This window comes from Plodia interpunctella, chromosome 22 (assembly GCF_027563975.2).
Source record: "Plodia interpunctella isolate USDA-ARS_2022_Savannah chromosome 22, ilPloInte3.2, whole genome shotgun sequence".
NCBI lineage: Eukaryota > Metazoa > Arthropoda > Insecta > Lepidoptera > Pyralidae > Plodia > Plodia interpunctella.
This window is the reverse complement of record NC_071315.1, coordinates 4,979,062-4,995,809: the sequence shown is the minus strand read 5'-3', so window position 1 is coordinate 4,995,809 and position 16,748 is coordinate 4,979,062. Positions and strand designations below refer to the sequence as shown.

Below are 16,748 nucleotides of genomic sequence, written 5' to 3'. Positions count from 1 at the left end.
ATAAATTATTATTTTTTGAATTGTGAACCGACATCCATGATACTCAAAATCATGAAATAACACAATAAGACATTCTGCCTACTGCTTGAATGGAAGTCGGTGACAAGTATGTAATTAAGGGATAAATATTTGATTAGTTATGTATTTTATAAAAATGCGACTAATTCATAAAATAGGTAACTCATTGGTTTTTGCAAATTAATATATATTTGTTGTCAATGGTTTGAGCGATTATGGCGTAAATAACATTTTTGATTCCAGACACTGCCACTCACCCCAAGGCAAGAACGCCACCCTCGGCAGTGTCCTCAGGCCAGTGTGGTCCATGCTAGTGATGGTGGTCCTGGTGGTCACGTGGGCGGTCGCCTCTCCTAATGACGTCATGTCCTACGACCCCAGGGTCTTCGTGCTGATGTTCGGCATCATGTTCACTAATATTTCTGTGAGCATTTCTCTCTTTGTTTATCTGCGACATCAACATTTACGGAACGATTCCAATACAACTCAGTTAAATTTAGAAATCTAAAATGAATCGCATTAATACTAACAATTAGCTCGATGGTACGAATTTGCGATGCAGATCCTAAACTAGGTAAAGTGGATCGCGTTGATAGATGATGGTAAGCCCCCTGGTCTCCTCGCTCAACTTCCTAGTAATTCATAACACATTCGACGAAAGAAAGAACCACTTACTCACGTCGATTAATATAATAAAAGCTATGAAGCGGAATTTCAATTTTAAAAAATATATCCAAAATAATTTTATAACAACAAATAAACATAAACGAAAATGCAAAAAGAGAATATTTAAGAAAAATATCGCAAAAATGATGTTCGTTCCCACGGCTCCACAAACTCGCAGCAAAAGAAGGGAGAAATATGCGTGTGCTCGTATTTTTTTCTTAATCAGTTAATAGTTTGGAAAATAATCTTAAAATATCGTTAACTATCACTACATTTAGCCGCACAATTTGCTAGTTTTACTAATGGATACAGAACAGAATAAGATACCATCGCATTTAGAGGCTCGGAAAAAGGGTCCACTAACCATAATTAATCTATTGTCCCGTCCAGAGTCGTCTGATAGTCTCCTGCATGACGGGCCAGCGGTGCGACCTGGTCTGCTGGCTCAACTTCCCCCTGCTCCTCGCCGTGTGGGTCGTCCTCTACATGCCCCGCCTGGAGATGCTGGTCATGTACCTGTTCACAGCGTTCGCGTTAGCTGCCCATGTGCATTATGGGGTTTGTGTGGTGAGGAAAAGTTCATTTAGTTCACTTACAATGCTTACGTGTACAGTTTTACTATACATTAGTTGGTAAAAAAGATGTTTGTTTAAATAAGTTCTGCATGTTCTTTTTCAAACTCATTTTATAATTATATTAAGGTAATATTAAAAAATATATTACACGAGTGAATTGTCGCGAGACGCGTAAAGCGTCATTATAAAGCCTAGTATATAATAGTGTGTGTTACTGGACGTTTTTCAATACACTTAATGTAAAATTACGAATTTGAATAAATGTTCCAATGTGGGTACAGTCTGACGCAATTTAATTTAGGTACCCATGGTTCTCAAACTGGATATAGTAATTGTAATATTTGCTATTTCAAATACGAAGTCAAAACCTACCTGCATGTCTTCGAAAGCTAAACAGATTATTTATTACTTCAAAAAAGACAATAATGTAGATACAAGTACATATACTATGGCAATGAGAAAGTGATTTTGTATTCTAAGATGTTTTTCCCAAATATAATTAGGCATTTAGGCACCGAAATGCCTAATTATATTTGGGATTAATTGAAGACACATATGTACAATCCAAATTACAAAATTAATCTTACTTTTTCAGGTGCGGCAAATTTGTGAATATCAAAATATAAGATGTTTTGTGGTCCCCAAAGAGAAACGACGGTGAAGTTTAAGTTTATTTTTTAAGTAATGAATTATGTTTAGTAGTTTTATTTTTTAATTATAGTATTTTTTACACGCCAGGATTGTTTTATTTCTACTCTTGTATGATTTTTTTATTAGAACTAAACACCGTATAAACATGTATATTAAGGTAACCTAAATGGACATATAATTGGAGAAAAGAACAATATTCACACTTTCATGCTATTATTATAAATATACGAAAGTCGATCTATTTTTCTGTCTGTCACACGGCTAAACCGCTGCTGACTTAGCCCATTTATTGATGAGGAATATATTACAGTTAATGACCAGAGGTCAAACACAGGCAACCGCGGGCGAAGCTAAGGGCAAAATCTAGTTTACTTGTAAACTATAGACAATTGAAGCGGGCGACAGCTATACAGTTTACTTATAAACTGAAGCCACTTCCCGCCAGAAGCAGTGTGGACGTTTTGAACAAGTAAAAAGATTGTTCTATTTTATTATATATTTAGTTGAAAATATATTTCTATTTCTTTTGACTTTAACAAATAATGGCTGTCTCTTTTTTTAACAGTGTAAAAGGATGTATCATGTAGAATATTACTTTTAAATTGTTTGAAAAGTGGATTATGAATATGTATAACATTGTATCCTATCCTAACTAATATTATAAATGCGAAGGTAAGTTTGTTTTATTATTTGTTTGTTACCTCTTTTACATATAATTAGTTTGAAGTGTGAAGAAGAACATGGGGACCTTTAATTCAGAAAAAAACCCGTTCCCGTGGGAAAGCGCCGAAGACGCGGACGAAGCCTCGGGCAAAAGATACATTAAATAAAACGAGGTAAATTCTGTATATAAATTCGAAGCTCATATTCCCTAATTATAGCCACAAGAAAATATATTAATACCTAGTTACTAATTCTTTTTCTCTGTCATCTTCGCTTGTTCTCTGTCATTCGGGGCTATGACGCCGCGAAGCTCGGGGACAGCGTAAAAAAAGAAAACTTACAATTTTGAAGAGTCAACTTTTTACATTTTTTATTTTACATTGAATTGGAAATGTTTGACTCTATTAATTTCGAATTTAAACAACGAACGCCCAGATCCAGGTTCAGAGCACAAATTATCAAAAACAAAAGACATTTCTCCCTAAGGGATTAATTACATGAAATAGAAGTCCTTCTTGCCTGAACCTACAACCTGTTCCAAGCTGTCCTGAGCATCGCCAGGTACCTAGAAAATATGACACCCGCCACAATCTAATTCACAAAATAATACGTAATATAATAGCAGAATAGCAAAAAATGAGCAATCCCACTTCGTACGCGAAAAGCTGCCAAACATTTACCCTGAGTGTGAGAGAGACGACCATAGGCGTATAATACGCTACCCAACTCCGTCTTTAAATTACACGTTCTCATAGCCTTGTAGCCACTAGCCAGTTCCAATAAATGTCCAATCCCAACCCAATAAACACTGAATTAACAATTCTATTACAAGGGAATAGAATTGAAAATAAATTGTATTAGAATGGAGTTGCGACGTTCTGGTTATGATAGGAAATTCAGTAATGGGGGGTGCGCGACATGGACACCGAAGTCGGGTTTAGAATTTCAGTATAGCTTCGGATAGCTACGAAGCACCGCTTTGTTAGTTGTCCAATTGTTTACCGATCTATTTTTTTTTATTTCCCTTCGGTATTATCATACAAGTAAAATTCGAAACCGGATTCGATGCAGCCAAATTTATTCCATTTTTAAAAGACCGTCGGCTAATTCTTAAATTAAAAATAAAACTTTTGTGACTAAGGTGTTGAGAACCAGTGTTTTTGTGTATTTAAAAATAGTAAAATTGAGTGAATTGTTTGAAGATTTTAATTATTATTAGGTAAGTGTGGTGCTTGTCAAAATTAACAGTTTTAAAAATGTGGTGGTGTGGCGATTAAAGGCATGTTGGTGAATTTAAAGCATGCATTTTATATTTTCGGCGTTTTAGGAAAATAATTTACTGAGCGGCAACTGTGAGTCTGAAAAGTTTTAAAACTTGTGTCATTAATTCTTATATTTGGTTATTTAAAAATGTTTCCGTACAAAATTCATATTACAATTATTCATAATTTTTCTGTAAAAAATAAGCACGTCTAATTTTAAAATTACATATATACTCAGGCACACATATCTCGGTAAATATTTAATTCTTCAGATTTTAATTCATGTAGGTACAATTACCATAAAAAATGAGTAGGTACCTTGTCCACCTTTTTGTCTTTGTAATTTTATTCAGAGTATTTTTTTATTCTTCTCATAAACAAAAAAATATATATAGTGACTTTAATTTATGTTATTGTACGCAAAACACGTTATACCTATTATTAAACACGTCGTACGTCGTATTGATAAAATTTAACCATAATTACTTACAGGTAATAGATATTTCTTAATAAAAACTTTCCCCTTATTTAAGTATCACAACAATAATAACAATATAGAGCATATTTTTTAATGTCAATCGACTAATCAGATTTTTTTACATCTTATTAGAAAATATTGAATTTACATGGTCATTATCCATTTTCTCATAAGAACGGCAAAATCAATCAATTTGAAAAATATTAATTTTATACCTAAATGCGAAAATTTGTGAGGATGTTATGTGTGTATATACGTTTGTTAGTGCTATACGCAAAATCTACTGGACGATTGTCATGAAATTTGTTACACGGGTAGAATATAACCTGGAATAACACATAGAAGGTACTTTTGGAGCGCAGCTAGTAGGTAATAGGTACATAATTATACCGTATACTTATCTAGTGTGAACTTTGAGAATCAAAGGCTTGTGTAGTTTATGTTGTTCTTGTTTAATGACCTTTGTCTTGTCAAAATTAAGGTCGAAGTGTTCAGGAATTGACCTTTACAGGCTTTGTGACGTTCCACCTTAGAATAGAACCACTCCATATCCTCCGGTGGATGTCGTACGAGGCGACTAAGGGACACATATAGCCTAGACAACAATAGTCCCAAAGAGTTGACGGCAGGCAGGGCTGTTAAATAACAACGGAATTTAAAAAAAATAAAGATTTTTTTTTACGCTGACCCCTCGGTCACGGTTTTGCGGCGTCACAGCCCCTAACACAACCGGAAAACGCGGAGATGAAAGAGAGAGAGTTTGATAGGCTGTTTTCCACATAACATTATAAAATGTTTAGTATTATCTTATGGTCTGTATTATGCCAAATAACTCGGCCACATCTCACCACGTTTTTCATCTCCTTATAATATTTCAACAGATCTTAGCCACACAAGTAGAATTTCTTTAATATTCTTTTCTTAATTTACTTTATTTTATAAAAAAAAATCACGTTGTTAGACTATAAATTCAAAGATGAAGATTTTCGGACATAACATCCAAAAAAGTCTGATCGAGAAATTTTGGGAACCGTCCAGAAATACCCGTCCGTGTACGCGAAGGTAATTTAATAATTGGACAAAAAGTCCAAAAATTCTTCTCTCAGGATCATTCCCCTAAAAATTAGGGGTTTCAGGGATAATACATAAAACCACCATAAAACCGACGGAAGAAGAACAATTCCCTCTCCGCTTTTAGAATAATCTTGACCATTACTTTAGTGATAGAACCTGTTAGTATAATGTGTAATGTCCAGTCAATTTGATTATATTGGTAATGCGCTCTCATTTTGGGCATTATTCAAGTTGCGCGGGCATTTCTGATAGCGTCCAATTAATTAATTGGTCCATAAAATATCTATTTGCAGGAAGGCAGGAAGTTAGGTAGGATTCATTTATAGAATCACTAGCTGTTGCCTGCGGCTTCGCCAGCGTAAATTTTCCACGGGAACAGATATTTTTCCGGGATGATATGTACCTATATACCTTATGTCCTTCTCCATATTATAATCTATACCCATGATATGTACCTTATGTCCTTCTCCATACTATAATCTATACCCACGCAAAATTTAAAGAAGATTGGTTGAGTAGGTAGAGCGGGAAGAGGTAACGAACGTCACGATGCTATCTAATTAGCCGTGCGAAGTAAGTGTAATAATTTTAAACAATTGCGTAAAAAATATAAATTAGACAACGGTAAAGGCAACAATAATATGGCCAAGTACATGCGACGGTTGTTATGAATCGAATGTTATAATTTTACGTTGTGAGGTTTCCAAAATACCACACATACCTATTCATAAACATACCACTTTTTAGTTATAGATGTGCGTTACATGCGATTTTTTCGGCTGCGAATTTATTTCCGTATGCCGGAGCACCGCGGTCCGCTCCGCTCCGAGTCAGCGCGAATTTTGGGATAACTATTACATATAAATAAGTATATTAGGACAAATCACACAGATTAAGCTAGCCCCAAAGTAAGTTCGAGACTTGTGTTATGGGATACTAACTCAACGATACTATATTTTATAACAAATACATATATAGATAAATATCCAAGACCCGGGCCAATCAGAAAAAGATCATTTTCTACCATGACTCGACCGGGGATCGATCCCGAGACCTCTTGGTTCAGAGGCATTACCACTACGCCACCGAGGTCGTCTTTATTTAAACTTTATTTCACAAAATACAATTAAATTTAAAATGCAAATAAATAAATGATCTGCGTACAATACATCAATATAATATTATATATTTAAATATCCAAAACCCAGGTCAATTTGAATAAGTATTTTAAGAAAATGTAATTTTTATTGTTTCCCGAGAGATAATATTGCATTCAATGTAAGTATGACAAAAAAATCATATACGTGCAGTAACCGTTGAGGAGTTCCTAAGTCTGGAGCTGTTCCTAGCCACACCATCAGGTCATGCTTATCATAATAATACATTGTCATCCAAACTAAACGTACGCGAAATTTCAGCTCAATCGGTTGAAGATATCTGCATCAAACTCGAGAAGCTAGATTCCACCCGAGACATAGCGACATACATAGTTACATAGTAATATTGGAAGTTAATGCTTTTAAAATGAGTTTTCGGTTTCATATTCAGTCTTTATTATTACTACACACATTACATGATTTTATCAACTTACTAATTGATATGGGGTTCCTTTTTTTGCGTAATTCTTTGGCATACCGGTTTTATCATAAAAGATTTTGGTATATCCGTGTACCAAAATACATAAATAACTTTTAGGTTATGTTAGTAAAATCATTATTCCATAAAAAAGTATGCTATATTACATTATAGCTTAAATTTGTATGCTTATAGATAGAAACCCTTTTTAGTAATACCCTGTATAAAGTGGAAATTTTATTTATTAATAGCCTATATCAAAATGGGTCCTAAGCCACGTCGATAGTCACCCGGCCGTGAGGAGGCAGTTCCACGAACCCAGGGTCCACGTCAGGACTCCTCAGTGCGCTCAGGCATGGCTAGGATACGGGACGCGCCAGAGACGGCCATCGGGGCAAATCTATCGATATCGATTGTTGAAAACTCATGTAACGAATATATATGTATGAATTTTTGTGTGTATGTATATCAGAGCCATTTTATACGGACTAGGTAGACATATAGACTCTATTACTACTACTCTGCTAGGGACATTAATGACAATCCCTGTCTGATTCACAAAAAGCCCAGCTGTGGGACATGCTAAAGCAAGTAAAAAAAATGATAATAAGATGGATGAGAAAATTCGAAGGCCCTTATATTATTACACCAGTGAAAAAATACTGCGATAATGCTTTCAAAGATATGAGTAATATCTTAGCGAAAAATGTTATATACTATGATGATTTTGGTGGCCACCGGTATTAGTATACTGTGACTACAGTCACAATTTTATACCTACACGATGTATTGTGTAATGGAAAAATATGATACTTTGCAATACTTAAATTCCTTTATCTAGTGTAGAATAATATGGATTTTTTAGTTTTCGCTAATAAGCAAAAGAAATTGGTAAAAATGTGTTGGTGGCGCTAGTGTGCAGTTATGTATCAACTTAAATTTATCTATTTAATCTAGAGCATACATATTTTTTTCAATTTTCTGACCTTGTTATATAACTATTCCAATTATAACGAACCCATGACTTTGACCGCATCATAACTTCCAAACAGGCAGAGTTAAGGTAAGGAGGGTCAATATGGACTTTAGTGGCTTCAACTTAGTGGTGGACGGGATCTATTTCATGATATCGATATCGATAAAAACACAAACGCGTTGCCAGATATATAAAAAATAATAATGGCAAGCCCATCTAGCATGATAAGGACTAACACTTTTTAAATTAGTTTTTTTCGGCATTTATTCACAGCTGTGGTCGTACCGAAATACCAGTTTTCGGAACGACCACAGCTGTGAATAAAAGCTTTTTGAGAAACTACCATACTCGTATAATATAAAATATGACGTGAAAATGTGTCTGTGAAGGTGTAATATCTGAATAAATTACTTAGACAGATGCAAAACAGGGTTTCGATTTTGTAAGAGACGTCAAAAAACTCACGTCGGATTCCGCGCGTATTTGGTATTCTGTAAAACTCACTCGAGCGCTACTCACTTGCGGGTGCGTCGGCGAGTTGAACTAAACTCACTCCGGAATTTTGACAAATGCGTATGAGATGACGGACAAATTTGCATTCTGTAACAAAAACTCACTTCTGAATCCGTGCGGAATACAACGTGAGTTTTTTGAAAGATCTACCTGGTCTGTCATCTAAGATATCATGCGTCTTCCCACTTTCTCTTCTCCCTTGCCACGTGTTCCGGCAATCTTTTCTATTATTTATTCTATATACATTTTTACTACGGCTACTTCGGTACCTTCGGTAATTCTGAGTAAATTAACTATTATTATTATTCCAGTAGGAATTTCGTAAAATTCTCTTTCACGCGCCCAATATAGAACAGTTTTTTATAAATATAGTGGTTGAGGCCTTTCGAGTGTTTCGACCATTCCATGATTATCATCCTTCAAATTTTAACAAAGACAAAAATCAATTTTACAACCCAATTTTAATAAATAATGTGTGCTGGGAGAAATATTGAATGTTATTAATATTTGATTTTAGAATCCATTCCTTATTTGAAGGTTAATAATGACCGGTGATCGATAAATCTAATCGCAAACGGCGTTCTTTCAGTTTTTGAACTATAGGAGCAAAAAAAACAGTGCGTTATGCCGGCTCCACACTGTCGTCGAACAGATTTCAAAACTGCTGGATTCCGGTATACATTGCTGGTATTTAATTGCGGTAAATAAAAGCACTCATACTAATTAGACAATGTTCACGCATTTGCGTCGGCATGTATCAGAGTTCGGCGACAGTGTGGAGCTGGCATTATGATTCGCCAAATATTTGCCATCGACTCTTGCGCATCACTACGGCTCGTGCCGTAAAACGAGGACCCAGCACACTTCATTAATAAAAGGTTAAATATGTCGAAACGCCATTGGGATAAAATTACACGAATGGGTGGCAAGCTCCACTGAAATCTTGACATAAGCACTAAGCAACCAACAACGTTATGTTACCACGCTTGGACCTTATGTGGTTGTGATAGAGGCGGATTTGCAATGAATTTGGTCACGATGATGTGCGGTCGACTGTGCCAGCGTATGGAGAATTTTAACTATGTTTACAAACCACCTGTACAATAACTGACACTGACCATGTTTCACTGATATTATCTGCAAGTTTTTGTTCGACTCCATAATTCTGATTTTTATTCTATTTCCTATACAACAAATGACACAGTTTAATTTAAAATTTGTTGAAAGAAAGGTACCCTATGTCCTTTTGCATATTTTAACTATATTAGCTGTGCCCCGGGGCTTCGCTCCCATCGGACGGAAGAATTTCGGGATAAAAAGTAGGTACCCTATGTGTTATTCTACCAGTGTACCAAATTTCATCAAAGTCCGTCTAGTAGATTTAGCGTGAAAGAGTGACCAACATATACAAACATCCTCGCAAAATTTCGCATTTATGTAGGAGGAAGGATGTATGCAAAATTTCAAAATTATTGTTTGCGGGTAAATATAGAGTTAATAAGTAGGTACCTAGTTAACATACAAATTCATACATAAATTAGCGTCGTTTAAGTTCTATCATTGTAAGTAATTTTTTAGCGGTTTTGACATTTCGATGCCATTGATGTCTTTGCCACAGTGTAAAGCGAAGGAGCGACTGGTACTGACGTAGGAAGTGACGTGAAAAAATGGAGGCGTATATCAGGCTGAAAATGATTATGATGTTGATAATATTAATCGATTTTTAATATCCCGGAAAGTTGCTAAAAATAACCTACTTACGTGGTGATAGATAAATAAAATGTCTACTTTACTAGTATAGTACAGCATACATAACTACATAGGTAAGTACACATGTTTTCATGAATAATAATTAAATATATAAAATATTACAGTAACTATTTAAACAACAAATGCCCTTTAGTATTTATTCAAAAATGTCCTCAAGATTTTAAAATGATGCATTTTAGGTACGTCTTACATCTTATTAATTTCGAAAGTGAAATCCCGAACGTACTGGCCGAAATTAAAACGATTTAGCACAGGCTGACGGCCGTTGATTCTTTTGCCTTTTTTCAAATTTCGAATTCGTGCTCACAACACCCGCATTGTACGTGTGCCGGCCCGACACTTCCAAGAATGATTTCGTTGAACAAGCGAGACGACCATACATGACATTTGCGTGTTAGAAAGAGATGCAAAGTGGATATTAATTTTGTTTTTCTTTTCGTTAATCTGTGGCCACATGTGGCGATTGTTCTGGACCCTATGGTCATTCCGCGCGATGTTTGTCGTTTATTTGTAGTCTTGGAGTGGTTACTGAACCTTTGTGGTGTTATTTTAATTAATAAGTCGTTTCCTACTTGTCTTGGGGTTGTCGGGTCAATTTGCTCCTACTGGGTAGATGTTATTTAATTACTTACCATAACTACTACTTACACACCTAGGTACCTAATTTAAAATTTAAAATCAAACTTGTGTTTGTCTCTGTCTAAATGTTTCTCTGACCAAGCTGTTTGTTCAGTTGTCTCCAAACTCGCCTGGGGAGAGTGGGAGCTTGGCTGCTGAAAGATCTGCTTTCTCTCTCTTATCCTTGCGTGTTCCTGGTCGCATTCCTTTTTGTCCCGAAAGTAGGGATCCGCGTAAAAATAAACCATTTACTTTCAAGATTCAGTTGCGATTGAACGACCTGGGACGTCTACCCGTTTTAAGAATACTGTGGGTGCCTCTTAGCTGCCAAATCACGTCGCCTATTACGATATCCACGTATATATAGGATATGGAGTGATCCTATATCCTATAGAGTTGTGTGTTATCGAGGCGTGTTACTTAACAAACAACTTTATAGCGCTCGACATTTGCTCTCTCTCTCTTTCTCTATCTTTACATAGGTACTTTAAAAGAAGCCCCTCTGTTGCGTCTGTCTGAACGCGATAAGCTCAAATCGGACGGATTAGACTACCGGACGGATTTTTATACAGTTTTCACTAATAGATAGTGCGATTCCTGAGTAAGGTTTATAACAGATGTATAATTTATTATGGTTTTACCTGGGACGCTGGGACAGGCCGCTAGTAATTCTGGAAAAAAAAAATATGAATTTACCATGATAATTTCGAATAAAGAATTTAGAATTTGATTTCGATACAAACCCAATGAAAATATTTAAAAATATTAATTTACCATCCTAATTTCGAATAAAGAATTTAGAATTTGAATTCGATACAAACGCAATGGCCAATCTTCTGAGACGAAACACACTAAAGCGGATGTGTTTGTTTTAAATGAATCGGTATTTAAGTTCATAACACGACCGTTTATTTTGTGAGTAATGACTATAAACATTTTTTTTTATTTGACAGTTCCGGTGCATAGTAAATGACGTTTTACTTTTGATTGTAGATCACAAACTTATCTCGGTCGTAAATCCTGGGAAATTATGAATGTTGTGCCTAACTCAAATGAAATAAATATTCTAGAAGAAATCTAGTCATGCACCACATGGATGATTATACTATATAAATGAACACATTTATTTGTGTCTAATCACATTTATTTATATAAATGTGATTAGTCTGTTAGCAAATGCAAAACTATGTTCATGCTTTCATTAGATACAGAAAGAGCAACAGATAATTAAAATGTATCTAATTAACTTAGCTTTTATAACTGAGTATAGGTACTACTTGTGATAGAAATATCTTGTGTTTTTCATACAAACTTTCACCCCCATCTCAGGCACATTGAGAGTTGATTGATAATACAAGTTTATTTGTTAGACACGTTAAACTTATAATAAATACCCCTCTTTTGTGTCGTTGGTTAAAAATAAAAAGCTTAGGCTATGTTTGACGTATTTTTAACTATATACAAAATTTCATTAAAACCGGTCGAGCAGTTTAAAGTAAAAGCTTAACAGAAAGACACATATTTTCCCATTAGTATGTATTGATTTCATACAACCCTGTGATACAACCTAATCAAAATACTATTGAAGTACCAGGCACACAAAACTTACGAAGAGGCAACAAACAACACTAAAGCGATAAGAATCGGGCCCTTTCAACGTAAGCTAGTTATCTCGAAATCATTTTCATGGCTGGACAATTTTTTATAAGCATGCCTATTATATCTTGATCTATCTTATTTATGGCAGCCGTGTAGATTAAATTTGGATTAACCTAAAATTAGGCTGGAATTTTAAAACATTTATATCGTAAAAAAGTATGTGTTCATTTTGCTGAATGAAAATGAGATGAATGGTTTTTATTTTCGACCATTAGTTATCAAAAAAGATAATGTACTTACTATGTAGATAGACTAGAAGTTGCCCGAGGCTTCGCTACCGTAGGAATTTTGAGATCAAATATAGCCTATAGCAATTTTGGATGATGTACCTTTCTAATGGTGAAAGAATTTTTGAAATCGGTTCGGTAATTTCGGAGATTACCCGCCTCAAACATAAAAACTCACAAAGTCTAAACTCTTTATAATAATAGTATAGATAGATGAATTAATATCTTTATTTGTATCATACTAGCGGCCCGTCCCGGCTTCTCTTGGGTAATACCATAATAAAATATACATCTAAATCTTCCTCACGAACCACAGCATCTATTAAAATAACCCGCATCAAAATCGGTTGCGTAGTTTTAAAGATCTAAGCATACATAGGGACAGACAGCGGAAGCGACTTGTTTTACACTATGTAGTGATTAGAATCTGCTTATTGTAATACTAATTTAACTTAAAACTTATCTATTTTGTAAGGTACGTCGCAGTAGAAATATATTTAGTTCACGTTGAACAATATATATAAGTCAACAGAACATGACTCTAGTATGCCGGCGTCTTTTGAAATAAAGACAAACGTAATTATTATTATTAATTACATAAATGGAATTGCAAAACGATGACATCATCATATTAGGCGTATTACGACCACCAGGCTAGCATAAACGTTAGTGTCTGCAATTCTGCGTGTGCATGCCTTATACGTGGACTAAATCACTGAATATGTAAACATAGTCCATAATATATTGGGTAAGGTATGTACCTACTATACTGTAAGGTCACTACACACACATATTACATGTACCTACATTAAATACCAAAACTTAAAAATCCCATAACCATAGTGAAAGAAGAAAATAAATATTAATCTCGCTTACTAGGTACTAAATGTAATATCAAGTACCTATCACAAAAAACCCAGTGAGCGGTTTGTGATAATAAAAAATATCACAAATATTGGCCGCCCGCGACTTTGTTCGGGTCCATATTTTTTCAGATATTATCTATATCACATATCATCAAAATTGATCCTATACTTTTAAAGTTTGTTCGTTACTGACTACAAAATTAAAAAAACAAATCTTTATAATATTATAGTACGGATGGAAGTATGGGTTAGTATGGACTAAATAGTTTAATAACAAGTATTCGTTTTATTTTGGTGGACATTATTCATATTCCATAAGTTATTTTCATTATTTAAAGATAAGAGCGTGTACAAATAAATTAAACAAAAATGACAAATATATAAAAAAAAGCAAATCACCGCTAATACCAGAACATGAAAAAATCACCGCTAATCGAATTTAGAATTCAATCTCTAGCGAAAAACAAACAATACTAGGTACCAAGCACCAGCCAAACCTATACATTTATCAAACGTGAAGCTAGGAATTCGAATCAAATTTAGTTTTGGCGGGCGGAAGGGGCGTGGCAGCCGCTGGGCGGGACGCGGGAGGGAGATAGGACATGCGGATGTTCAATACAGCTGTTTCGCCGAATAATAGAACGCGCCCCAATTTGAATTCAAAAGTGGATATCTGGCTGGCTATTGTTCGAGTAAATGGATGTTCCATTTGTGAATGAGATCTGCCATTTTTATCACTTTTTTGTTTTTTCTTTGTCGTAGAGAGGGGCAAATTACATTATATAATAAATTATAGTATGGCCCAGTATTAATAATAATATAGAAGTTGAGTCTTTTATTTTTTGATAAGTCCCTTCAATTTTTCTGTAACCTGGGTGATGCAGTGATCCGTAAAGGAGATGAAAAAATCGATTCATAAGAACTAGGTACGCAATCAGTGCAACGTAATCAAAACACATCACCTGACCAACATGTCCCATGTTACCGTGGTAATCAGAATGACAGTCATTATGTCAGCATTCATTGGCCAAACACCTTATTCCATTGCGAAAGAAAAACTTTGAATAATGTATGTGTCCAGGACAGTGTCTACTAACTTTTTTTTGCCTACTACACAACGTAGTTGCATTGTTTGTTGATGAATTGTGGGTAAGAAAATTAACAAATAATAACTTAGCCAGCAGGAAAATTACCTAGTATACTATAATCGCTTCTAATCTCTCTCATATTAATCTCTGCCGGGTTATTCCATTGTATTTAGACCAATATCCATACCGCCCCCCTTCCCCCTTAATGTCTCCACTATCAGCTTGTAGTGCTTAATGTATCAACTAGTAGTGCCGTCAGTTCTATACATGTATATGTAAGGGAAAGAGACGATAGAGATGGCATTTTATGTGGTTTTATTCAAATCACAAGAAAATTACTAGCAGAAATCATTAAACTAACTTGATATAGGTTATTGCTACTATCAAGATTGTTTGTCACTTTATTTCTACTTAGCCAGCCAGTGATATATCATCGACAATATCGACATTCCAAGTGGTATCGATTATAGACGTAAACTAATCGATTTATTTCGTTGTAATCGAAGTAAATAATCTAAATTGGCTATGTTATTTTTATTACCTCTAACTTTTAACATATCATACCTAATTTTAATACCTAAGTATATTTTATACGGTCATGAGCCAGCTAAACTAAAAGCTAACTTAGAAAATAATAATAATAATAAAGGTCATGCTACGGATGCAAAAACATCGAATTTACAATGATTTTTGTTAGCATGATTTGCTATCGACTGTATGTTAAAATAATTTTATGAAATCACTTTTTAAATGATCCTTATAAATGTTAAAAAATCTTACTCGAAAATATAATTACGAAAGTTACGTAAAGATTCTCACGCTAACTCCAACGTACATGGATCGATTAAATCGAACGACATTAGACATTACATTCGACTAATCTTACATACTAAACGGTGCCAGCGCGGGTCGTACAAGCGATTGATTTTAATTCGATCGTAAACATAGCAACATTATCGATTCGCCGACTCGATTCGACGGGCGACCGTGGACGTGGACATCACTCGTTTGGGTACTGGCACTGGCGCAAGTTTAAATATGGAAATTAAAAATAAATGATTCATTCTTCTTTTTTTAATTGTGGAATCTACAGCAGATATGCTATATAAAACAGAGCTATGCTATATAAATATGATACTACATAAAACAGAACAATAGAATATTTTTTTATTTTTAAGAGTAGGTATAAATATGTACCAATGTAATAATGTATTGGTACATATTTATATTCTAATATTTTATTTTTTAATCCTTATTTCATCGGATTTAAATCAAAGTAAGATAGCGGAACAAAATTTTAATTTTATTAAAGTCGCTTTTTCAATCAATGTTCGCGAGTTGGAATGTGAAGTTATTTAAGCAGAACTTTATTAGAATTAAGCAAATACAGACTCCAGTAGTAAGATATATCTTTATAATATTTCGCAAGTCTCGGGTCCATAATGAAGTCTTGGGAATATAACGCAGCGTTGTGTGGGTGGGGAAATACCTAGTGAATGTATGTAAATGACGCAAATATAAAAAGTTAAGCGGTGTGATTATTAAGCACCAATTTTGAGTAGGTACTTACCAGAAATATCCTAATCCTAGTTTGATTGTTTGTTTGTTACCTCTTCACGCTCTATCTACTCAAGCAATCTTCTTAAAATTTTCGCGGGCAAAGCCGCGGGCATAAGCTAGTGCCTAATACTTTTATTTACCACAATGAAAGGCCAGCAATGTATGCCGAATCCGGCAAAGCTTGGCGAAAAGTTCGACGACAGTGTGGAGTGGAGCGGGCTTAACATCTCTCTCTCATCTGAACTGTGATGCCCCAAAGCCATCTTTCTCGGCCTCGTGCCTTACGAAACCAGTTTCTACTCGCAACCTTTCTTATGTATTCAAATTGATATTAAACAAATGTAGTAAAATACTACTCATTTTGGAAAATTAAACAATGTGCTCTATATTTAAAATTAAACCAAAATCGTTTATTTTTAGATAACAATGACAAAATAACAAAAAATATTTTTATTTTTTATTTTTTTGTTCAGTGTCTTTAAATGAGAATTTTTAATTGTCAAGACACT

The 16,748-nt window shown here is 34.7% G+C and overlaps 2 protein-coding genes across 7 annotated transcripts in view; both read left to right on the top strand.

The window, feature by feature from the left end:
* The window catches only part of LOC128679834 (ethanolaminephosphotransferase 1-like), a 30,383-nt gene extending 28,394 nt beyond the window's left edge, over window positions 1-1,989 (top strand). For both annotated transcript variants that reach the window (XM_053762291.1, XM_053762292.1), the window contains exons 7-9: window positions 262-442; window positions 1,075-1,251; window positions 1,855-1,989. In XM_053762291.1, the coding sequence (XP_053618266.1) occupies window positions 262-442; window positions 1,075-1,251; window positions 1,855-1,920 (424 nt within the window). In that variant the 3' untranslated portion in view covers window positions 1,921-1,989. The remainder of the gene's footprint in view (window positions 1-261; window positions 443-1,074; window positions 1,252-1,854) is intronic.
* A 1,537-nt stretch (window positions 1,990-3,526) lies between these two features.
* eya (eyes absent) overlaps window positions 3,527-16,748 on the top strand; it is a 37,108-nt gene continuing 23,886 nt past the window's right edge. For 2 of the 5 annotated variants that reach the window (XM_053762171.1, XM_053762168.1), the window contains exon 1: window positions 3,527-3,792. The gene's annotated coding sequence lies outside the window, so the exon portion shown is untranslated. Of the gene's footprint in view, window positions 3,793-3,833; window positions 3,857-3,900; window positions 3,926-16,748 lie in introns of those variants that run through there. The other 3 variants (XM_053762169.1, XM_064436710.1, XM_053762170.2) reach the window with 3 other exon arrangements.